The following is a 24,669-nucleotide window of genomic DNA, read 5'->3' as shown; positions in this document are numbered from 1 at the left end:
CACTGACGTTGTTCCTTGTAACGTATAAATAAAGATAATGTTGAAAATAAAAGCCTTGTCAAAGTGTACATGGGAGTTGTAGTCCATAAAATATATACCTTTCGACTGTTTATGGCTTCTTTGGACTAGAAACGACAGTTGAATGCATATATGTTACAGCATAAAGTCATAAATATCTGTTCAATAAATGTGATTATCAATAAACTCATGTATTTTAACTTTTAAGTGCATGTGAGCTTTTGATACGCTAGCACTTGAAGTCCGGAAGTAGGGCGGGACGTCGCCGCTTAGTTTCCAAACATGGCCGTTAAGCCGTTGACTGCATCTTCTCCTGCGTTCGGCTGAATTAGTCACAGTTTGAGGAAGTCACTGGCAGCTCTGGACGTCGGTAACAGGTGGTTACGAAAATGTAGACGCCCGTCGGAGGCCTCTCTATTTTTGTAGCAAACTAAAGTTGTGAGAGTTTATCATTTTCAAACTTTTTATGCTTTATGCTAACGTGCGCGGCGAGCTAACACAGACATCCCAACATTAACTTGGGGCAACTTTTTCTACAAAGCGGCAAGCCCGAAATGGAGGAGTCCTGTTGTCCTTCGAAGACGTTTGTGTGATTTTTTTTTTTTTTCCTAAGGACGCCTTCAGACGGACTTTGACTTAAAGGCTCCATTTGATTGTTTTTATTACCCTGCTGTGGACGCTAGCTATTCAAAACGCCCATTAAAAAGAACATCGACAGGGCGGACATAAACAATGTTTTCTGTCAAACCCATGAAACCTACCTTCAAGAGTTATCTTCCTCCTGTGCAGGTACATGTACGCAACACGACTCAAAAGTTCATGATGTTTTGTCTTACATGTAATGTGGGGAATTTTGCAGATTCCCAAATGGATTGCATGCACACTTTCACTTGCAAGCCGTGGTGACACACTTTGATACATTTTGGTAAAAGTAGAAGTAGTGATTCAACTCCCGTGCTTAAGTAAATTTCAAATCAAAGCCCATGTTATGGATCACCAGATTTCAAAAAGTTATCTTAGACAAGGTCATAGTTGGAGAGTATCTTGTTACCTCATTTTTAATACAGATTCGGATATCTGGCAGAATAAAATACCTTTAGTTGATTAATATAAAATAATGAATAAAATTCTATGACGATGATTTTTTTTTTGTCTCTATCCTAATGTTTCCATAAATACAGGGTCTGTCTATTTGTTTGTTTGTTTGTTTGTTTGTTTGTTTGTTTGTTTGTTTATCTATGAATAATAGGTGAAAATGTTGACTGTTTTACGTTGGTCTTTGGTATTTACCTTAACATCTGCGAGATGAACGTACAGATTTCTTTGAGGGGTGGCAGAATTTTGGGGTTATTTTGCAATGAAGGTCATAATTGATACGTTGTAATGTAATCAAAATAATTTTTAAAATATGGTTCACTTAGTGTGTACTGTCTAGGAAAAATCTATAAAACGAGATTCACTATTTGACTTGAATTACTGGTTTTCATAGTTTTGGGTCCACGGAATAAACAAATGATGTGTAGCCAAGAAGGTTAGGTTACCATTCAAATAAATAATAATGGTATTTGTTTTGGAATCATTTGGTGCCTCTGCCCATATAAGACTATTTGGTCAAACAGAGGGTTTGTACAAATGAGTGTTTTGGGGCACCTTGGTCCACATGGCTTCTCTTTTTATGGGACTCTATAAACAAAGTTATGATTCTCATGACCTACATTGTAATGTCACATTTTTGCCATCATTCAATAACCACTGACTGCTGGTTACCATGTTTCCTGTTTAGAGTGATGTGAAGAAGACCATTGAGCCCCCTATTAAAAAGTTGGAGCCCAAGCTACTTCCCGGTAAGCCTGCATAGATGGCAAATGTCTCCTTAAAGTCCCCAAGTGGATAATTATAATACCTGCACCTCACTTTCCCATTTTGTCATTCAAAAATCAACTTTTCTTTGATTAGTCAAATGGATAACCAGTAGAAAATCCATTTCAAAAATATTTGATGGCTGCTGCTTGTAAACAAAATTCTATCTGATCTTGTGACATTTGAAATACTTGTTATGAATAGTTTTTGCACGGAACAATTACTGCAAAGCCCTTGTCATGAAAGTTAGCTTCATGTGTCTTGAACAATTCAGTCTCACGTGCAGCTCATTCATTAACTGGAGCTGCAAAAGTGTTTTCAATTCTAAATATAATTCTGGTTTAGTGCTGACCAGATGACAAGGGACCCTGAAGGGAGTGGCTCAATGCAGCCTTTGAACTAAAACTTTGTGGTGCGGCATTTTGAGTAATTAGTCAAAGGTGAAAAACCATTTAGAGGAATAGATCAAATCAAAATGCTATACTTTATACTTGCATAATGCATCACATGGGGTGAAAGTGACCAGTAACAAAAATAAAATTTCCGGACATGATTTACCGCAGCTTCCCTGGTTCCAAGAGTGGTCCTCTTCATAAAAAAAAGCTTCCCCTTTTTTAATGTCCATGTGCAGCATACATGTCATATAAATATAACGTCACATAATTATTGTGATCTGTCCTCTGGCTAACAAGCCACAACAAAAGAGTCAAAAGAATGGGGAGGGGAAAAATTGTATCAAAAGCTGCACCCTGAAGCTCTTAATTAAAATAAGTTTAAGTTTCAAATGCCCCCTTTATTGGTTTATTCTCAAATTTAAATGCATCTGATTCCAGGGGAGATCGTAGTGAATGAGGCAAACTTTGTGAGGAAATGCATCAGTGTTGAAAGCAGCCAAGATGACCTGTGGGGGAAGTTGATATGTACCAACTTTAAGGTGTCCTTCATCCCTCAAGATGCTCCATCCAAACCGGTAAGACTAAAGTTGTTTTTACTTATTGATAAGCTGTAAGAAAAATAGTACTATCTGTTTTTCACAAAATAGCAAAAGGGTGAATGAAGAACTCGAAACGGTCTGCTGTCTTCCCACTTCCATGTCTGTTGTGTGTTTGAACTGGGAATGAGGAAGTAAACTTTCCTGTTCTTCATTGTGAAGTGAAAACATGCGTCATTTCCACCCATGCCGCAGGACTGTTTCAGAGATGATGAAGCTGAATCAAATTGAGAGTCACGCGTTCTGCTTTTTGTTTTGTCGCTCAGAAATTCCAGCTGTCCCACCTGCTACTCGGAGAGCATGACATCCCCCTGACATGTTTAGAGCATGTAGTAACAGGTAAGACCGGTCCCTACATTGGTTGCAACAAACTGGCTCTTGGTATAATGACTGTCTGCTCTTTAGCCGTTGCCTGATCTACCCTCTGATAACAAGTGATGGCAACACAAAGGCAATGTTTTGCATCCGATTACGAATTAACCTTGTGTACACATCTCACTAATGGCTCACAATGCAGGCCCCACCGAACGCAGAAGCACGTGTGCTCTAATGATGAGGCACGTTTGTTTCACGCTCACACAACGGGCTTTGTCTGAATCCAAAGGATGTTATCAGGCCTAACTGACTGACACCAGATTAGGTTTTCTAGTTGTATTCCCCGCTCTACCTATCTTTGTGTTTTGTGTTTTCCCCCCATTGAATGAAATATTTAGCTCATACTTTTATTGTTTTCAGTGAACGATACAAAGGGGAAGAAGAAAGTTTTGGGCTCAAATCAAAAGCTCAAGTTTAACCCCACTGAGCTCATCCTTTACTGCAAAGACTTGCGAATCATAAGGTTCTGCTTTGACGAGGCCGGGCCTGAGAGTGCAAAAAAGGTGAGTGATTGAACTTTGTCCTGGTTAAAAGAAAGAAAAAAAAATCCTCTGAAAGGGTACTCCAAAATCTATAGAACAGAAATGTGCACTTTCATTGCTTAAAATGTCCAATACAGTGTAGCCTTGACTTGTGAGTGTAATTCAAATCTCAATTTACAAGCATCTCAAGTCATGTTTTGCCGTTAAAATGAATGGCAGTTTGCATTGTGTGTTTGCAGCTAGTGGGAAGGCAGAGTGATTTAAAAAAACTCGTAAATCGAAAAAGTATGTTTTCATCTAAGCATTTTGCTTCGACATCATGCAAGTGAAGCTTAGTGCTGACTGTCCAATTTGTGCACTCGCTTCCTCTGTACATGTCAAAGTTGTATGCCGCTGCCCCGTTTATTTCCGGACCTCTGCGTCCACACACAGCTTTAGTGCCATGGCCACTTCCTCAATGACAAGATTAGGATAATTATAACATTGAATTATTTTTTTCCTCAGCAATAGGCACAAAATAAATGTTTTTTGACCAGTGCAATTCAGTTATGCAATACATTTGTACATTGCGATACATTTCAGTGACATGAATATACTAAGTTTGTGTCTGATGTGCCATCTGGGAGCACGGACTGTACTTGCAGCACATATGGCAAGCAACATACACCTGTAGTGCATACACAGTACAACACTGTGTTGTGTAGGGATTTGATGTCAGTCAATACAAGTAAACCTGAAGCCAAACCAAGTGGGGACCAAAAAAAACACCTTTGATGGTTGGCTGAGTTTACAAACACCATCAAACTGAATGGTCTCATATGGAAAAATAGCTGCAACATGGAAGTTCTAGAATAAAAATGTATTAGCCACTCCTCACTGCTGTGGATATTTAGGGACACAATGTTAGTAATTACAGTGTAAAGTTAAAAAAAAAAAATAGCCCTGGCCCTTTTTCTCTTTACGACATATGGAATTAAGCCAGCCTATAATAACTTATTTTGCTATAGTAAATTACAGAGTCGAGTACTTCCTTACGCACGCACATACGGGGTGTTTTCTTTGGTGTCCTCATGCTTTTCACAGCTTCTCTACTGAATGGCCTGCTTTGTGTGACTCCAGAGCAATCGTGAGCAAAAGGATTGGTTCCCAGGTCACTCTTGTTCTTGTGTTGGAAGCATTTAAAATGCCTTCATTGTAGTTTTTTTTTGGTACTCTGAATGAAATTGTCATAAAAAGATGTATGATTCACAGTACAGTACGATTCAGTCATTCATGAGTACATCTGTTGCCCCTTCTCTTATTGTAGGTTTGTCTCGCCATTGCTCACTACTCCCATCCAGCTGATCTGCACCTGCTCTTCGGGTTTGAGTATCAGGGAAGGCGGTACCATGAATCCAAAGGTTCCAAAAATATTTTCTCGTCATAATGAACTATTACTAAATGTGTCTTCCTCGTACATGCAAATGAAATTGAGTGTCTTTTGTTTTCCAGCTGAGCGACTCAACGCGCCCGTCCGGCGAGAAGGATTACAGACGCCTATTTTTGATCGACGTTCCGAGTGGGATCGAGAGATCAAGAGAACGGGCGCTTCGGAGTGGAGAGTATGCTCCATAAACGAGCTTTACAACATCTCCTCAAGGTTTGGGCTGCTGTTATTTCTCAAGTGCAATGAATTTCATTGAAAGTCCACCCTGTAGTCATACCTGGTATATTTTGGCAAGACCGTATATTTACACTCTAAACAGTTTTGCTCATTTCATTAGCGGGTCGCCGTAATGTACATTTGACAGGAGGTGCCACTGAGTCCCGAGGTGACCTCATAGAGGTTGCATTGAAATCATTGTCCAGTATTTTATGTGCATGTATTGTTTACTCCTTAGTAACGTGACACATGAAACAACTGAACAATGTATTCGATTGAGCTGATGCATACTTGCATGAATGAACAACAAACACTTTTTGAGGGCATAAATTTCGTGACTCATTGTGCTTTTTTTCCCCCTGCTGGTTCTCAGTCTTCCAGAGTACATTGTTGTCCCAGTTTCTCTAGCAGACCAGGATCTTAAGCAGTACTCTATATTTTTAACTGGCAACCGGCTCCCAGTGAGTATCATTTCCACTTGACGTGCTGTTTGTCAGAAAAATCACAGGCAACGTTTTCCATTTGAGTTCCCAGCAAGTTGAGCCATTGTTTCCTTTGCTGTAGCTTTGGTGCTGGAATCACCGTAATGGAAGTGCTCTTGTGCGGATGGCCAGTGTGTGTGACCCGGTGCAGCAGAGGAAGATTGAGCAGAGGTAGCACACACTTCCAATTGCGCATGGATAATCTAACGACGTCTATTTTCATTCGCAACCACTCCCTATTTATTGCCTCTTTTTAGGGAGTTTGACATTTTGCAGTGCTGTTGGTTTAGTGCTTTTTCTACACGCGAGCTGTTGCTAAGCCGTTTTTTTTTTTTTTTCGGTTTTGAAAGGGAAGCAAAAAATTTGGAATACAACCACAGTATGCCTCAGGAAAGTCCGTTTAGCGTAATGCCAACAATGCACAATGCCCTAGATGGCAACTCGCATCATTGCTGCGCTATTTTAAGCCCTCATGCTACAAAATATTCGAACAAATGAGATGATTGAATAGTTTTGAGAACACACCTTAGGGTTTTCAGCAGTGCAACTTTAGTGCTGGACACTTAAATTACAGATGTTTGAAAGAGTTCATTCATTCTCAGTGTTGTGTTGTTTTTTTTGTGCTAGAATCATCACTGCCATTACAAAAAGTCATCCACAATCCAGTGAAGTCTTCACTTCGGACCTGGACAAGTGTCTACCCAGCATCCAGGAAATCCAGAGTTCTTTTGTCAAAATCCGACAGATCTGCGTCATAGGTTAGCCTTGTTACCGAGTCCCATCTGGACACAGAAGGAATTCGTCCGCATTCTTGTGTTCAGTTTAGATTCCAAGAGTTCTGTTTTGATTATGTGCAGATCCTTTTGAGGAATCTGAGGAAAGGTGGCTTTCATCCATTGAAAACTCACGGTGGCTTGAGTATGTCAGGTATGGAAAGAACCTGCCAGTGTGTGTGTGGTCGTACTTAATAAACTGCCTGAATGTAGAAACCCTTACACTTATTTAGAATGTCAAAAACATTGGCTTTGTAAGAATCACAAATGTTGGCCTATTTAATAACTAAAAGCACTTGCTATGTTTAGCCAGCACATAATGAGATTGGCTGTGTTTCAGCGACTAGTGGGAATGTTTGGCTTGTTGGGTTTAATTTGAAAAACATTTTTCAGACATAATCTCTGATTGCAGGGCCTTTCTCAAGCACGCATCTGAGATGGTGTACCACTTGGATGGAAGGAATGTTTCAGTCTTACTCCAAGGTAAACGCTTCAGGCTCTATAGAAATGTGTTCTTGCAAACAAGTTGATTGTCTTCCTTGTGATCTTCTATAGAGGAAGAGGACCGTGACCTGAACTGCGTGGTGTCCTCTTTGGTGCAGCTCATGGTGGATCCTCACTATCGCAGCCTTGTTGGATTTCAAGGTTTGGTGCAGAAGGAGTGGGTGATGGCAGGCCATCGCTTCTTGGACAGATGCAACCACTTGAAAAAGAATGACAAAGAGGAGGTATTTGCCCATTTGTACAAGGCAATGCACTTTTTTTTTTTTTATTAAGACACATCATTTGTGTGTGTTTGTGTGTTTTCTTTTTTCCCAAGTCCCCTCTGTTCGTGCTGTTCCTGGACGGTGTGTGGCAAATGATGAACCAGTATCCAGCTGCATTTGAGTTCACAGAAGCTTATCTGACCGTCTTAAGTGATAGCATGTGGATCCCACTCTTCAGCACTTTCCTCTTCAGTTCTCCGAAACAACGTGCCCAGTACTTGATGGTGAGGAATGTTAAAAACAGAAAACAAGTGAAAAAAAAAAATGGGCATTTTTATTTGAAGTTATATTCTTGATATGAATGTGGCCAGTTTGCATTTGCGTGTCGTTTGTTTGATGACTGATGGAATGCTTTGCTTGTAGTCAGAAATATCTGATGGCATCTCTTTTCTGTAGGACTTTGCAAGGAATAAAGCCATCCCTCAAGGGGAGGAACCCGTTGTGTACTTCCCTCCTGTGTGGGACTGGTCACAGCAATTCTCCGCCAAAGACCAAACCCTTTTTAACAACCCCATGTATGTTGGCAAGGGAGCTGCATATGTTCTCAATGGGGAAGTGAAAAGCTTTAGACGCACAAAGGTAAGACAAATTGAGCTTCTCTGTCTGCTGAGGTGTCTTAGTTTATTGACCATGCCAATCACGTGTGCCATCTCTGAATATGTCTTGATTTTTTTTTTCTCTCCCCTTCCAGAAATATGGTTCCGTCTACCGAGGAGCCTCTGCAACGCTGCGTAATGGACTGAAAGGCAGAGAAGACCCGCTCTCCCGACGGGGCTCCCTGGGGTCCGAGCTGAAAGCCGAATTCTCACCCATGAAATATGTGGTGGAGAGTCCGTCGGAGCGCTTCTTCAGGGAGTGGTTCTCTCGACCCGCTGACCAGCAGGGCCTCTTGCTCCCCCAGCTCACACCCTCCCACATGGCCCTCTGGAAGCTCTACTTCCTCCGCTGGGTGCCGGAAGCCTGCATTTCCAAAGGGGGGTCCATCACTGCCTACCACAAGCTCTCCCAATTGGTGGACGAGATAGAGATCCTACAGAATCACCTCAGGCAGTACAAGGCACCCACCCCAAGCGGCACGCCCCTCCCCAGCCCGAAAGGGCCCCCCGCCGATCAAAGGCGAATGTATTTTCAGGCCGCTTCCCCAAATGATTCCCCTCCAGAATTCCTCTCCTCTTCTTTTCCTTTCACCCCTATAGGAAACCTGTGTCGCCGCAGTATTCACGGAACCCCCATCAGCAAGTTTCTAAATGGGGCGAGGATCTGGCTCTCCACAGAGACGCTCGCTAACGACTCCCTCTGAGAATGTGCGGTTTTGTTTCAATTGCTGTTTACCACTCTTAACAATGCAGATGATAACAAAACTAACTTCTGACTATTTTTTTTTTTTTGTAAATCTTTATAAGCTAAAATTTGCAACATTGATGCTGCTTCAAAATCTGAGGCAACAACTGGGAGAGCATCTATAGTAACATCGCTCCATCAATTATACAATTTAATAAATCGAGAATGCCAAAAAGTACATCCTCCTCGTTGGCCAGTGCCGTGCTACTGTGATGTGCCCTCATACTGTGAAAAATACTGAAAGGTGTATTTTATTTTATCCCACTTAGATCGATCTTTTAAATTTGCCGAAGATAACCGCTCTTGTTCGCCGATCTTGCGTGATCCACAGACTGTACGGGATTAACCCATGGTATCACGTTGTGAGATTAGTATTCAGGAGTCTCACAGTCCAGATTTTATTGCAGCAACAATGACACTGATTTCAAACTTCCAGGAAATATGTTGACTAACGCTTTACATGGGATGTTTTTTTTCTAAATCCAGGGCAACACACAATATAACACTACCGCCGTGCCCTGGCAATTTTTGCAAACAAAATGCGTGTGTTCACGTTTCCTACAAAACATTAATACTGTTTGCTTCCAAATTCTAGCACTTGTTTGGTGTTTTGCTGTTTTTAAGCAAATACTGTGGCGCGCTGATTTGATATGACTTTAATCTGTGGTAAATGTATATAGTGCCTTTCAATATGAACTAATAAGGTCTTAAACCATTCCGCATTTGTTAGTTTTCTATACAAGGGCTTCCTCATGTTTTGTAACTGCTTAACCAAAGACTGGATGATGAAAATGAGTAACTGGTTCAGTTTTTGTTTTTTTTTAAATAGTAAGAAGCTAGTTGTGAGAATATTTAGATCAGGGGTGTGGAACTTGTGGTGCAAGAGTAGTCTAAAGACAAAATAAAACCTCAATAAAAAGACATTAAAACCAAAAATGCTCATAAGTTTAATAACTGTTTTTTTTGTTTTTTTTTTTTAATTCCTATACTGTAGCCCTGACAGGACTTCATACAAATTCCAGTGGCCCCAGATAGGAAGAAATGTTACCCACCCCTGATATTAGAAAGTTCTGACCCATTTCACTTCAGTGTAAAATTCCTTACCAATAACTAATTGTTTAAGATGTGTGACGGGTGTGTCTGACTTACAAAAATGCTATTGATTGCACATTTTACCCAATTTATGGGTCATTTTAGGGAGATTGAACATTAAGTTTGCCAATTTTTCTTCAATAGAATTTATATGAGCTTGAAATCTGATATTTTAATGGTACTAAATAAGTCTAAACTTAATTTAGACTATATATTTTATGGAGAGATATTTATATGATTATCATCCTCTGCTGATTCTATGATGACTGTTCACTCTTGCTCAGTTGGATCTGCCAGCAGATGTATTTATTCATATTATGCAAATTTTCTCTTGAGACTTTGTGGCTACATTTGGTCTCTTGTGCCTTTTGGGAAACCTTTGTAACAATGCTCTCTATATATATATCTCACTTGTCTATTTGTGTTGGTTTCAATGGCGTGTTAATCCTTTAACAGGTACTGCACTGAGAAAGGTTTCCTGGCAGAAAAGAGGGCTCAAAGTACCTGTAACTAATCAATACATTGTATTTTCAAATGAGGAGCCGGTCTGTCTTGTTTCTTTTTCTCACCACATACTGGATAAAGTTTGACTGGATAAGTTGACGGTAGCTCATGAGTTACTTTATTAATACAATAATGTTATTTTCTACTTTTTTTGTCTCATTGGAGGTTTTATGCAAATCATCCACTCAAATTGCAAGGCATTGTTTTGGACAAAATTGTTGAATATTTAATTCAGATATACAGATATTAGAGATAGGGTCTGAACAAGGATATCATTTGGTAACTGAGTGTAAACTTTGCCATATATGTAGTTAAATAGGAATAAATGTGAGTAAAAGGCATTGATCATTATGTGGACTTCAACCTCTGATTCGGTTTGTCACAAGGCTGTCATCCCTCTAATTCTGGAAGAAAAAAAACCTTTTCTATAGAAATTGTGAGTAAAGATTTCTTTTGAGGAGGCAACATCAACACTGATGGTACATTCCCACGGTAGCCTATTCTAAAATTTGGACGCAGCCCCACTTTTCAAATACAATTAAGTGGGCGTCAATTATTTGCTATTTGTGGGCCGGGCTATTCACTATCTGCATGAACGTAGTCGCTCCGAAAAGCTGATAAGAAGCGAAGAATGGATGACGTGACATCATATGCGTCAACCCGAAGAATGCTCACTTCTCAATTAATTTTTTGAATTGTGTAAAGCGCAGCGGAACACCTTTAATATATTTTTATTTAAAAAGTCATCTCGAGCGATAGAATCAACCCAGTGACGTCATCGATGAGCGCCTCCGCTGGCCTTCGAAATGGGCTCGACTTCTGAGCCTTGATTTTTGTCACACATCGCTCATTTTATCTCTCAATTTCCACTCCCTTCAGCAAAGTCCTTCCGCGATGACAATTGGAGGTAAGGCCGCGTTACTCCGATGCGTCGCCGTGCCTAACAAGAACAAAGTGCGCATTGCTGTGGCGTTTGTGAAGAGATATGAATCGAACAGGAGTGGAGTTGAGTGAGCTAACAACGTTAGCCGAGCAGCTAACTAGCCGGAACCTGTGTCCAATAGAGCACGACGCGAATATTGAATAACAGGCCTGCGAACTCTACTTTTTAAACAGCAAAACGCTTGTTCACATTAAAAGACAGTATGTACAATAACGCGCAGATTCTGTTATATAAAGTGCTAGTTTGCCTCTTCCACTACTAGTTAACGGTGTATACAGTGGCTGTGCTGTGTAACGGAGTTCGAATGACTTTTGGGCTCACTGCGTTCCAAGTCAGAACCAGGAAGCCCATCGATGTTGTCGTTGGAACACTTCCCCCCCCTCTCCAGATAATTGAGCAAACTCATGACTGTGTTGTGCCCTTCCCACGATTGCGCTGGTTGTTACTACAGGATGACATCTTCGTTTTAAAAATGACGTAAACGCTTTAATATGTCATTGTTGTTTTCTTAGTGTACTTTGAAATGCGTCTACGTTTGGACTCGGTTGAATCTAGCGTTCAATTTGCTACTAGTATATAGCTTGATCGAACTCAAGAGGTGTTGAGCAACCTTATGACTATGTGGTTGTAAAATATGGAAGTGCTTGTGTGTGTTTGATTGGTATTTGTCTTCCACCCTACGAGTGCAACTTTTGGCAAACTCGTGTATAATTAAATTTGACTTGTAAACTACAGGGTTTTACTTGTATCTACTTGGCCAAACTAAGTAGTAAGGTATCATGCACTAATAGCCCACTAGACACTAACGAAATGCTGACTAGTAATTGTGTGTGTGAAAATAAAAGTTTTATTGAAAATGAGTGTGAGTTCACTCGTGATGGAATTAAAGCTAAATACCAAATGTTATTGATGGCCATTCCAGATAAGACAAAATAATCATCCTTTTTGTGTGCTCCTGCCTAGAGAGCATAATGTGATCAGACACAAAACAGTGGAGTTCCAAGTAGAAGTATTAAACGAATGCAGATAAACTACAGTAGCTTGTTAGCTAAAAACCTCCAACCATTGGACATGTATGTACTTATAATGCACGCTAATTATTGCATGTGATTGATAACAGTATTATTTATATAAAATATAGGGTGTAGCATTCAATAGTTCAATTACAATATTGTCGCCTCAAGAATTGCCATGCATTACTTTCACCAAAGCAAATCCTAGATTCTAAATTATGACTTTATTGCTGATGGATTTTAACAAGACAGTTCATGTTGTGCACACTGATTTTTTTTTTAAAAATAATTGTGATTTCATTATCAAGCAAAAATGAGTGGGGTTATCTTTTCACACAGTCGCCCAGGCCTAGTCATAAATCTATAGGCAGGCAGCAGTGTTTGTCTTTGGTTTTGAGGATAAACAGCAGTGCCAGTACGACAACAGTGACATCATCGAGACCGCCTCATCTTTTACTGACCATCTATTATTCATTCCAACCACAAAATTAAATAAAGAAATCTCAGTCGGCCATTCTGTCAATGTGCCCCGAGGAAAGACTTTGATTTTGTTCTCCTGCTCGTGTGTGCTTTGTTTTGCCCTTAGGAGAGCTGCCAGCGGAAGTCAGCCGGAGGATTTCAGAGCTGGTGTCTGCACGGCCCGACTGGCTTGCCAGTGTCCGCTCCTACGGTGTCCAGTGAATTTACTTTGTCAGTCCCGGCGTCGCAATGAAACCAGCTCAGGAACGCAACCAGGAGTGCCTGCCTCCTAAGAAGAGGGACCTCCCTGTTAGTAACTGCGGCGGCGCTACGGGGACACCGGCAGTTGGCTGTGCCATTGAAAGAGGAGGAGGAGGGGGTACGGGCGCCAGCGGCGGAGGCAGCGCTGTTGGAGAGGAGGAAGTGGGCTGCGTGGCCAACAACGACTCTCAGGGAGGCCCTCCGTCCGGGGAGTGGCTGCGAGCTCACTACGGCGTGGACACTTCTGAGGGCGTATCAGCGGTGCCAGTCGACCAATACAGTATGCTTTATAAAGTGGCTCCACCATCTGTTACATACTCGCCCACCAGTCCTCACACAGTGTTAAGCCACATCTCTCCAGCCTACACTGTACACTCGCCCCTCCTGCAGCATCCGGGCCTTCCGTATCCCCATTTGGGCTACACGCAGCTCCCTCATTCTTCCCTCCAGTTTGTCAGCTCCCCATACGCGGTGGTACCGTACGCTTTACCCCCCGGCTTTGTCCCCGGGTCCTTAATCTCCCCCCCGGCGACCATTCGTCAGGCCCACGCCGTGTCACACCTCGTCCCTTATCCGTCTGTCATACAAGAAGGCGTGGTCTCACCGCCTCCTCAGGCTCAGGTCGCCGCTCATACCTTTGCCAAAGTTTCCGCATCTGGCGGCGTCCCGCTGATGCTGCCTTCGGAGCAGGCCGCCCAGCAGCACCTCGGCGCTGTGGGTGTCATGTCCGCCGCAGAGCTCAGCTCACGGGGCATGCCGGTCTTCTATCACCCTCAGGGTGCCACCAGAGCCACTGCCTCCAGGGACAGCCACGGTGGGCATCAGGAAAAGGAGCCAGAGATAAATGGAGGGGATAAGGAGCAGGGGGCCAGGGATCTATCTTTGGACTCCTCCTACCCTGGCAGGAACGCACGTGTGCAGCAGGTAGCTGCTATCTCTGCGCCCCACGAAGCCAACCAGAGACGCCAGCTGAGCTCACCGGGCCATCGGAGCACTCCAGACAGTGATTTGGAGGTGAGTAATAGTCACTGGACGACCTGCTCTATCAACTGATCCACCGGCGCCCTATGATGTAAATGCGCCTGCACCTCACTTGCTTAACGATGCATTTTTTTAATGGGTGGGATAATTGGTGAAAACGACTCTATTGTACAAGTGCTGATTAGCTGTAGCCTCTCTTTTGATGCATACTTGAGACAAAGCCAAACAAAATATTGCCTCCAAGTTGTCTGATATTTAAGTTGAATTTGATTTGATGACTCATATTGAACGCAATTTCCTGGTTCTTGTTGCAGGTGCAGCAGGTGGTTGGCAGTTTGGCCTCGTCCTCCTCCAGTCAAGGTGTCAGCGGCGGGCGTAAAGAGGTCTCCTTCGCCCCTTTGAATCTGTCTCAGATTGTCCAGCGAGCCAGAGACGTTCACGGAGAAAACCCAGCTCTCGCGTCCGGCCGATCCGGGTACGTGGCCCAACCTGTGAGCTATGCTGATACCAGAGTAGAGCAGCAGCAGCAGCAACAACAACAAGCGGGGCAGCCGGCCCACGCTGTCATGCTCGCCAATGGGCAGCCGGTGCTCGTCCCTGTGGAGTATCATTCGCAGCTTCAACAACATTACCCGGCCCAGGCGAATGACGGCTCTCCTAAGACCTCCTTCAAAGCTTCAGATCTTTCAGGCCAAGCGTTTCTCTCTGAGAGGGCTGTGTGTGACCCGGTCGCTCAGCAGCAGCAGCAGCAACAGCAGCCTCCCGCTGAAGTGACCCAGGCTTTAGCTTCTAGCGCCGTCCCCGGCCCGGCCGCCGGCAACCCGTCTCACTTCATGAAGGGTGCCATCATCCAGCTGGCCACCGGGGAGCTGAAGCGTGTGGAGGACCTGCAGACTCAGGACTTTGTACGCAGCGCCGAGCTGAGCGGGGGGCTGAAGATCGACTCCAGCATGGTGGTGGACATCCGCGCCAGCCAGCAGAGGCCCGGTCTGGTGACGCTGCATTTTACGGTGGGGGAGCAGCAGAGCAAGGTGACTATCGACGTACCCCCGGAGCACCCTTTTTTTGTGTTTGGCCAAGGCTGGTCATCTTACAGCCCGGAGCGCACGGCGCAGCTTTACGGCCTGGCCTGCCATCAGATGCAAGTCGGGGACGTGTGCGTGTCCATCACGCTGCAGCGGCCGCCGTCGCCGCCGCCGAAAGCCGCCGCGCAACCCCATCACCCCCAACAGCGGAACACGGCCAGGACGTTAAGCAAAAGCGCTTCGGCATCCGAGCCCGTTCACCGGCTCATGGGGCCGCCTGCCCCGCAGCACTCGCGTCCTCAGGCTCATCTCAGGACCGAGCGCGTGCACAGGGACAGGCCGAGGGAGGCCGAGAAAGAGGCTGCCGCGGACAAGGAAGAAGCCGCCCACCACCCCGAGCCCCACGTCAGACCCAGTCGGACCTCAGGCGAGCACCCCAGGAGTCAGAGCGGCTACCGGTTGCATGCGGACGCCTCTGCCTTGGCTGGGGCCGTACTGGGCGCTTCTCAGAGACGCTGGTCCTCGCCTGGCCTCCAAAGATACAATATGAAGGGAGAGCACGGCCCGTGTCCGCAGATCAGCACCTCGGGACACGTCCGGCCCTCATTCATACCCCAGGAGGTCAAGCTGTCCATCGAGGGCCGCTCTAACGCAGGGAAGTGACGACAGTGTTTGGTAGCACGTAGGGCTGAACGATTCATCAAATTCAAAAGGACATCACAAATTAGTAGAATGCAGTTTTTTAAATTGCGACATGACTGACGAGTCACACATTCCTAAGAAGCACAATGACTGGGAAAAGGTTCTTCACATGCTCAAAGACAAAACGGATAAAACAATCTCATAACGATTGCTGAGAAGATCCAGTATGATTATTTGGAGACATTTTTCTACTTTTTATTTTAGAACTATAACCCCAAACATACAAACTGCATGACGATTTCTTAACTTTATGGATGAACACATTTTGCCAATAACGCCCACAACGAGCACAAAACAATACAACTTTTAATATATTGAAAGAAAACCACAAAAAGACCTTAAAATTATAATCACATGAAATCACAATTACAATATTGAGGTAAAAAAAAAAATCTCAATTAGATTTTCCTGAATCGTTCAGCCCTAGTAGCAACGGTGGAGGAGACCTACTGCAGATGGAGAAAAGAGTGTGAATGTAGCCTGAGAATGTTGAAGATTTTTTTTGCACATCCAACTGACAAAAACAAACAAACAAAAAAAAATCTTCTGTCGCCCAAAAGGGAAAAGTTTGTCGTTTCCAGGAAAAGTCCCCTCACACTGCATTTCTCCTCTCTCTGTCACCACTTCCTCACTTGGAGGTCGCCATCTCAACGGGAACGCCCCCGGCCGGCTTCTTGATCGGACTGCACTCGAACTACTCCTGGTCGCGTCTCATGTTGAATCCATTCCCGGCTGTCGGCGTCTGTTACGCGACGCCGACGCACAAAGCGCGGCGCGGCCCGGCCCGGCGCTCGTCTTGCAATCCAACTTGTGAAGAATCAATCACACCCTGTTTTTGTCCACTAACGCCTCTCAATGTCTGTTTGTGTGTTTTTGCTTAAGTGCAACAAACTGGAATCAGTGCTTGATTCATTCCAGTATCGTCAGCGAGGATCCCCCCCCCATCCCCTGCCCCCCCCCCCCCCCCCCCCCGCCTTACCTCAAACCTTCTTAAACAGCAGACTCGGAACTTCGGGAATAACCCGTCGAATCATGTTAGCCTTTGTCTCGAGTCTGCTCGTTTATCAAAATGAAAGCAATAGAGCCCAAAGCAGGACTCTCCTCATTGGATATTGTTTTTCCCCCATAAAGTCGACCTTATCTCACCCCAACTTTAAAAAGTGCTGCACTAGTCCCATCCTCTATTTGATAGGCTTGTTGATTGCCCATTTTGATCACACTTCTTCAATTTCCTCACTTTTCTTTCTTTGTCATTGACCTTTTGCCTCACAGCGCGCCAAGGCAATACCTTTAGAAAACTTTTTTTTTTTTTTTTTTTTAAATCTGTTTACAAATTAGCCAAGATGAATGCTGCAGTTTCCTCATACTCATTGAAGATACAGTACAAGTGCAATTAGAAGACACGCAAACGTGCCGGGGTTTTAGTCATCAAGCGGCACATCACACAGACATTCCTACTGAAAAAGTATAACAACATTTTTTTTTTTGTTTAGGTTAGGAACATGCTTTTGGTTCATATCATCTCCCGTCTGGCTTTCTTACTTTGTGTTGTGACCAGTAAGCTTAAATGTTAGTTAAAAAAGAAAATTATCTGCAGGGTTTCTCTAAAGTCTGGACACATTCATATTTTCATGAAATGACATTTTCAATCACATTTCATTTCATTGGAATAGTATCGTCCTCATATGGTCACAGATTTGGTTTTCTTTCTAGAAGGAGAGGCTATCTTGTAACACAAAAGTAGTGCTTTGGCACAATCTCTGCCAGGGGTGATGCTGTATTAATATTTTCAGTATTATTTCAAACATTTGTCAAGCAATTTGTTGATTGGTTTTTGCAAGATTCAGCAATTGCTGTCAATTGTGTGTCCAGACTTTAGGAATGAAGGGTTTTGACGCTGTTAGCGATCCGGCTGCAACGTCGTCTTCTATGCAGTAACGCTCAGCCCATTGCTATTTTACTCCATTGTTCTTCTCTTTGCTTTATGGTTTGGGAAATGCAAATCTGAAAACCTCAGAGAAACTGCTTAGAAAAGTCCCAAAACATGAAACCTGAATCATGTTTGTAATACGTAGTAGTAGTAGTAGTTTTCCTAAACTTTCTCCAGCCAAGGCATATTTTATATGAGAAAATTCTCCTGGCACACCACCAAAAAAAAAAAACACCACACCACAAAAAGTATACACAAGTCAAAGAAAGTAAGCGACACTTGGCTTTTAAGTGGGATTTCTAGATGAACCTAAATGGCACTAAAACCTCGAATGGTGGATTTAATTTGACCTCTAAATGTTTGCTTGCACATGTCCGAGTATTTTAAATGTTTCAAAATCAACAAGAAGCTGAATGGCAAAATGATGGTGGTTCAGGGACATGTTGGCCATCGGGAATTTTGAGAGTTTATAGTAGTTTTCCCGAATGGCCAGTCCATCCCAGTATGTTCTTCGAACCAATACATTTTTCTGGTTCAAAGAAAGGGGGGGGGGGGGGGGGGGGGAATCTTAGCGACCCTCTTTTTTTCTCTTTTTTTTTTTCTTTTCTTTTTTTTTAAAGTAAAAGAATCAAGGCAACTTCAAGCAATAATGCTAACAGGCTAAGAAAATTACTTTTTGCAGGACTTTGGGAAAATAAAAATCATGCTTTTTTCCCCCCCCAAAAAAAAAAGTTTCCTCCCACCCCTGATTTAGGGTCAATCACAAGTTATTAACCCCATGACAGGGCATGAGCAGTAACGCTTGTCTTTACCTCCTGGCCAGCGGGGGGCGCTCCATTATGTTATGTACCAGCCGTTGGTGGTTTTTTTTATTTTTTGGGCCACTTGTGTAGACTTGTCTTGCTGTGAGTACTTGCACTAAATGTCCACTTCTTGGCAGTGTTGTCGCTTTAACTTGAAGAGTCACAGGATGGAAATCACGGGTTGTGTGTCGTCGTCGTCATGGTTGCATATGGAAAAGTCCTTTGAGCATTTATTGGAGATTTAAAACATATCTACATTGAGTTCCATGTGCACTTTGTCCTCACTAGTAGGAGAACTTGCCACATGAGACAAATCTGTGCATTCATTGAAACCTGCATGCAACTGCTGAAGCAATAGATATGAAACTTGTAGAATTTTAGAATGTCATTTGTGCACTAGTATGAATATTATATATATATATATGCACACTAGTATGATACTGAAGTTTAAGCCTTTTATTTGGTATCTTGCTAGTGTGTTGAATTCTCTCACTAGTGAGGATGAAGAATTGACAAGTCCACGGACCTTAAGATGAATATGGAATAAATGCTCAATGGATTTGCCCGAGTTGTGTGCGTGCCGTTGTCGTTCACAAGCTTTGACTGACCACGATTGTTTGATGCCTTAAACTCCCGCTTTGTATAATGTGTGCGAGTGGTGGTCGACTTCCCGGAGGTGAATTTTGACGAATAGTTCCATGTTGACTTTAAACAAAGGAAGAAAAAAAAAAAGAAAAAAAAAAGCAGAACGGTTTCAAGTTTTAAAGATGTATTTTTCCTCTTTTTTTTTTTTTTTTTGTGGCACAAGATGACACTGCATTGTATGTGAAGTTGTGATGCGTAACTGAGGAAGAAAAAAACAAAAACAAAAAAACCCAACAGATTTTTGTTTTTCTTTTCCAAAATGCCTAAATCTGCAAAATATATGCAAAGATGTAAATGTAACATTCAATCCTCAAGTATAATCCAGGTCGTTTGATCTTTGTATAGTGACTTTTCAAATGGTATGGTCGTACCCATATGTATTGATCTTTTATGAGAAGCCTTATAGAGTTGTCCACCCAAAGTGCGCCCTTAGAACTACCCTACGCCTACCTGAATTTAACAAAGCATTAATATTTCTATTTTGTTGCTTTTGTATTATTATTATTATTTGTACCCTTTATTGGATAAATTTAGATTTGTACTGTATATTTGTACCTCTCTGTGAACTACTTAGGCCGTTATTTTGTTCATTGTTTTTGTTTGGCTGTTTTGAATTTTATGTACTTTAAGGACACAAAGATATTGTATTTTTATTGTTACAGCTAACTTGGAGACGTTGCATTCAACATGTTAAGTCGACACAATATAATATATATATATACAAATATAAATATAAACTATTATCAAAACTCTGCTGATTGATTGATTGATTGATTGATTGATTGATTGATTGATTGATTGATTGATTGATTGATTGATTGATTGATTTGTGAAATTATTCCATGTATGAAAAAAAAAAACTTTCACTTACCCTTTAATAGTCAACCAACACCAGAATATTTTCGAATGACGTAGAGTTGAGAGCTGAACCCAAATGTAAAAAAAACAACAACATGAGAACATTCCTAGTAAAATCAATTTATTTGCACATTAGTGACTTGGTTCCATCTGCCGTCAATCAGCCTGTTACTGAAACCTGCTTGCCCGATAGGCTGTAAACACGGATGGTAACAGGATATCCTGATGGATACCAACGAAAAGGCCATCTTTGATTCGATTTTTTTATTTTTTTTTTAATCATGTATTTGAGGAAAAAATGGTAGGCATAAACAAAGAGAACATGAGAAAACAACATGCGCATTAAAAATGACTACACCAAATTCGACTTGTCGACTAACATCAAGCACATCACAATGAGTACAAAGATGTTAACTAGTTATGCATCGCAAGTATTATAGTTGTCCAATAGTGGTCATATCTACTGAGCAAAACATACATGCAGTACCTCCCCCCCCCACAAGATAAAGCTTCTAATTAAATGTTGTTTTTAATGTACAAAAAAAAAAAAAGACCTTTTTTTTTTTTTTAAATCCTCAAATGTTCCTAAATCTGTCTAAATGCATGTCAGTGATTGGGTCTCCTTTTGACATGGTGCTCACAGTCGCAATGTGGCGAGATGATTGCATGGGTGGGTCTTGGTTTGCCCACAATAAAAAGCCACTCTAAAAAGTGCACTTACTATTTTAGTGGCCTTACAGTATGCAACAATCTAGCTATGCCACAACTGTGAGATGGATGACTGAGCGAAACAAGTCTTATGTGGATACAGAAACATTAGATCATGAACAAAAGAACTTTGTATCATTTGTTATCACATTCCGCTGGAGGAAAAAGTGAGAGAATTGCAGCATAAAGAGATAGAGAGGATGAGCAGATCTGACGTCAACCTGCCCAGTGCAGGAAGACAAATGTGACAAACACCCAGTTGACTTCCTCAGCTGGCCCCCATCCAGAAAAATCAGAAAAAAAGTCAGGGAAAAAAAGTTCACTCTTTGAATCTCCTGAGAAGCTTCTGCTAGTCTGCTGCTTTAAAAAAAAAAAGTAAACCCTGCATAGTTTCAGTGATAAATTAACTGATTTAACTTTGGGATTAGAATAAATACAAAATCATAAAAACATAAACATTGCATGGATGTTTGACACACTCCTAGAGGGGTTTTCTAAAAGTTGTAATTTTGTGAGGATTAAAATTCTAAAATATTTTCTAGCTTTAATATACACAACATTTTTCAGTTCAGTTTTATTTCACTTTTGGGAACTTATTTAAAGAAAAAATAACAGCTCTGGACCACTTTTTTTTTAAAACCATGGGTGAGACAAATTGTGAATTTTGTGATTTTAAAAGTCGTGTCTAATTATCTTTTCAGGAATACTGACATATAACTTGTATGCAATATGTCACAGTAGTTTACAATAATATGAAATAATATAAAATATGTACGCATTTAAGAGTAAATCCTTTGCCTCATTTTAATGAATTGAACACTATCTACTACATTACTAATGCTTGTACAAAGTTTGAGACGCACTGCTCCAAATTGACAATATTTGTATTTAGAATTTTGGAATGATGTTGTTGCATTTGATGAACAAAACTATTTCACAACAGTTTTCAGTGTTATCTGACTTTATTCTCATCAAATTGGTTCTTTTTCACAGTTTTTCCCTTTGTTAGTGTGGCCCTAGGAGTGACTCAAACACAACGAGTTCATGTCTCTGCTTACTGCATCGTGTAAACGTAAAAACTGGAGGTCAATAACAACAAGAGGCCTATATATATATATATATATATATATATATATATATATATATATATATCCTCAAATGTCAGTGATTGGTGACATTCACTGACATATATATAACATATATATATATATATATATATATTAGGCAGTACAAAAAAAAAAAGCAAAAGAATACAAGAAGAAAAATATTTCACAATATATTGTAAAATGATGTGCCAGGACGAGCTTCAAGCATGTGAAACGTATGGAAAGCCGTAAAAGTTTAGTCCATAAGCTTGATATCCCACTTAAGGTACTAGTATGCCTGCTTCTCATCACGAGTGGAACAACTAGGACAATGACGTGTTTCTATGAGTTGAAACTGTGCACTACGGTCGTTAACATCTGTGTGCTCATAGTACCACTAGTGAAGTGCTGGATGTCCACTAGTAGAGTTTGGCTTAACTGGTAATATGAAGTTTACCAACTGATATGCAAAAGTTGTTTTTTTAGTAAAAGATAAAGAGCTCTTGGATGTACTAGTATACCCTTTGTGGTCACTAGTCAAACAGTTCAGGCACTAGTAGAATGAGTGTCTTTTTTTCCCCACACAGCTAGCACCCCTTTTGACCAACCAGTAGACAAATAAACTTTAGTAGTACTGTATTGCACAAGTAACAAGGGCATGGGTATGCACTGGTAACCTTGTGGACCCTACTAGTAGCTTAAAAATGCCAAGTAGTTGCTTTTCATCACAAGGAAACATTAATCACACTAATATGCATAATACAGAAAGTGCTCCTTTTAAGAGTGACTTTTTATTATGGGCAGCCTAATAGATAATCCACTAACTAAATTACTCCTACTGCAATGGAATATGCTAAATCGAATTTTCTATCTTCACTAATGGTACTACTAGTACACCGTTATCAACTAGTGCACAGATTTACCTCACAAACAACATGGAGTTGTCATACTAGTCTAAAGGAATGGCAGACAGTAGTGGGAAGTAAACTACTGTGCTGCACTAGGGTCAAAGAGAAGGCATGTGTCATACTAGTAGTTACTACTTACCCTATTATGTTCCACTAGTACATGAACTTGAAGCTAGATTTAAAGAATGTGGACTAAATGCTTTCCATACGGGCACTACGAGGAAGGGCTTTAACCAGGATGGCGACTTCTCGGGTGGATTTCAAGCAACGGCAACATTTTTGGAGGCGCTTACAATGGATGTGAACCTTAAGAAAAAAATATATATAAGCCACAATGACATATGAAGAACATTTTAAACCAAAATGAGCTGAAATGTTGTTGAGTTGTGACTTAGACGAGAACCCGGATTGAGCCGCCACGGTAAATTAGTACTTACAAGTACAGCTGAATAAATCTCGTAGGAAAGATGATTTATTTCAGTAGTTCAATTCAAAAGGGAAACCATTCAATAGGAAGCCAGAACTTGAAGCCAGACAATATAATCATTAGTCCACTCTACTGCTTTCTATAAACTATAATCATCAAAATTCCACCGGTGACTCTATGTACAGTAATACCGTTGACATGTTTCCATGTTTGAATGGAACTGCTGAAGTTGATCAAGTTTCCAGCTCTATGTGATGAGTTGAAAATATTGTGAGAGGTAACATATACTGAGAACCAGCAGCAGAGATGTCAGGAGGAAGTAGAAAAGGTTGTGTGGTGGTTAGTGTTGCAAAGTTGGAAACCTTCCATGGGAATTAACCCGCAACAAAAATGGACACCCTGCCATTGAAATATTAAAAGTGGCAGCAAAGCACTTTTCTATGTAAAACCTCACGGTAGTTCAACACACTTGGCATGGAGGTGCCAGCAGATGGAGCCAGAGCAATGTTTTTTTTATTTAGACATGGATGTGGCCTGAGCACAAAAATGATGGATGGGTTTTTGTGCTGATAATAGATGAGTTCCAACCCCTCAAATACAATTCTATAAAAACTGAAAACCAAACTGTGCATACACACTTCACTATCATACGCTCATATATGGACAAGGAGCGTGGTTTGCTTTAGCATATCTTATTTATCCTCTGCAAAAAACAACATGACTGCAGCTTACTGATGATCTGTGACTCTTTTCTTCAGTTAAATCTGCATGTACAAAATTAGAATGCCCCCCCCCGATGAGTTAAGACTGTAATCAGGGCATTACTTCAACTAGTACCACAAGGCACCGCTTGCATGTATGCCCTCCATTCCCAGTTCCTTCTCATAAAATCCCATTAATTCCCATGGAAAGTTTCCAATTTGGTACATCTCCAAGATTCCCAATTTTTTAAATTCCCAGCAAGATTTATTGAAAAATGTCCACCCCTTTTCTGCCCTGTGTCACAAAGAGAAGCAAGGTTGCTCAAGGATGCGTTTTGGTCCCGTTAAATGGAGGCAGTAGAAAAAGAGTTGTCATTCAGTCAAGGGGGGGAAGGGGTGAGGTAGAATGTCTCCAGGAAGCGGAACTGGACTGGAAAGTGGACCAGTGAGGAGGGCAGAGGGGTCCCCCTGATCCCCGCTCCCACCACTGAGGGGTCCCGTGTGCAAAACAATCTGTCTCTTCTTGAGAAGTACAACAAACAGGTTCAATCTCTTTACAACATGCTTGAAGGTAGTCGTCCATACCACGTGGAACATTTGCATCAATTGGAATAAATTAGAGCAGGGGTGTCCAAACCGCGGCCGAGGGCCACCTGGGGCTCACCGTCCATTTAAAAGCGGCCCGTGTTGGTTGGCAACATTATACTAGTGAATTTTGGAAAGATCCTGTAGACTGAATTCAGACACTTGTTTCCAAATATATTTAACATGCAAAGACTGAGAACTGTGTTTTACTGAACTGTCGAGTTATCACTTTAGACTGGTTTGTGCCATTTTAGTTGTCTTCTTATATTCTGCATGAGTGGTAAATTGAAGTAAATGGTTTGTATCGC

The 24,669-nt window shown here is 41.7% G+C and overlaps 2 protein-coding genes across 2 annotated transcripts; both read left to right on the top strand.

Annotated features, from left to right (window-relative positions):
* Positions 1 to 269: 269 nt before the first annotated feature.
* Positions 270 to 10,361, top strand: mtmr10 (myotubularin related protein 10). The gene is made up of 17 exons (XM_085907231.1): positions 270 to 395; positions 632 to 807; positions 1,802 to 1,862; positions 2,712 to 2,848; positions 3,136 to 3,208; positions 3,605 to 3,747; positions 5,033 to 5,126; positions 5,218 to 5,365; positions 5,742 to 5,829; positions 5,933 to 6,021; positions 6,478 to 6,608; positions 6,708 to 6,777; positions 7,036 to 7,106; positions 7,179 to 7,351; positions 7,444 to 7,614; positions 7,787 to 7,969; positions 8,082 to 10,361. Exons 2-17 carry the CDS (start codon positions 751 to 753, stop codon positions 8,688 to 8,690), a joined length of 2,298 nt encoding a protein of 765 aa, XP_085763357.1. The 5' UTR covers positions 270 to 395; positions 632 to 750; the 3' UTR covers positions 8,691 to 10,361.
* Positions 10,362 to 10,903: 542 nt separating this feature from the next.
* Positions 10,904 to 16,669, top strand: atxn1l (ataxin 1-like). The gene is made up of 3 exons (XM_085907230.1): positions 10,904 to 11,234; positions 12,870 to 14,017; positions 14,299 to 16,669. Exons 2-3 carry the CDS (start codon positions 12,992 to 12,994, stop codon positions 15,670 to 15,672), a joined length of 2,400 nt encoding a protein of 799 aa, XP_085763356.1. The 5' UTR covers positions 10,904 to 11,234; positions 12,870 to 12,991; the 3' UTR covers positions 15,673 to 16,669.
* The last annotated feature ends 8,000 nt before the right edge of the window (positions 16,670 to 24,669 follow it).

This window comes from Syngnathus leptorhynchus, chromosome 3, assembly GCF_054491065.1.
Source record: "Syngnathus leptorhynchus isolate UIUO chromosome 3, UIUO_Slep, whole genome shotgun sequence".
NCBI classification, from domain to species: domain Eukaryota; kingdom Metazoa; phylum Chordata; class Actinopteri; order Syngnathiformes; family Syngnathidae; genus Syngnathus; species Syngnathus leptorhynchus.
The sequence above is the reverse complement of the archived record's forward strand: the minus strand, read 5'-3'. Positions and strand labels throughout refer to the sequence as shown.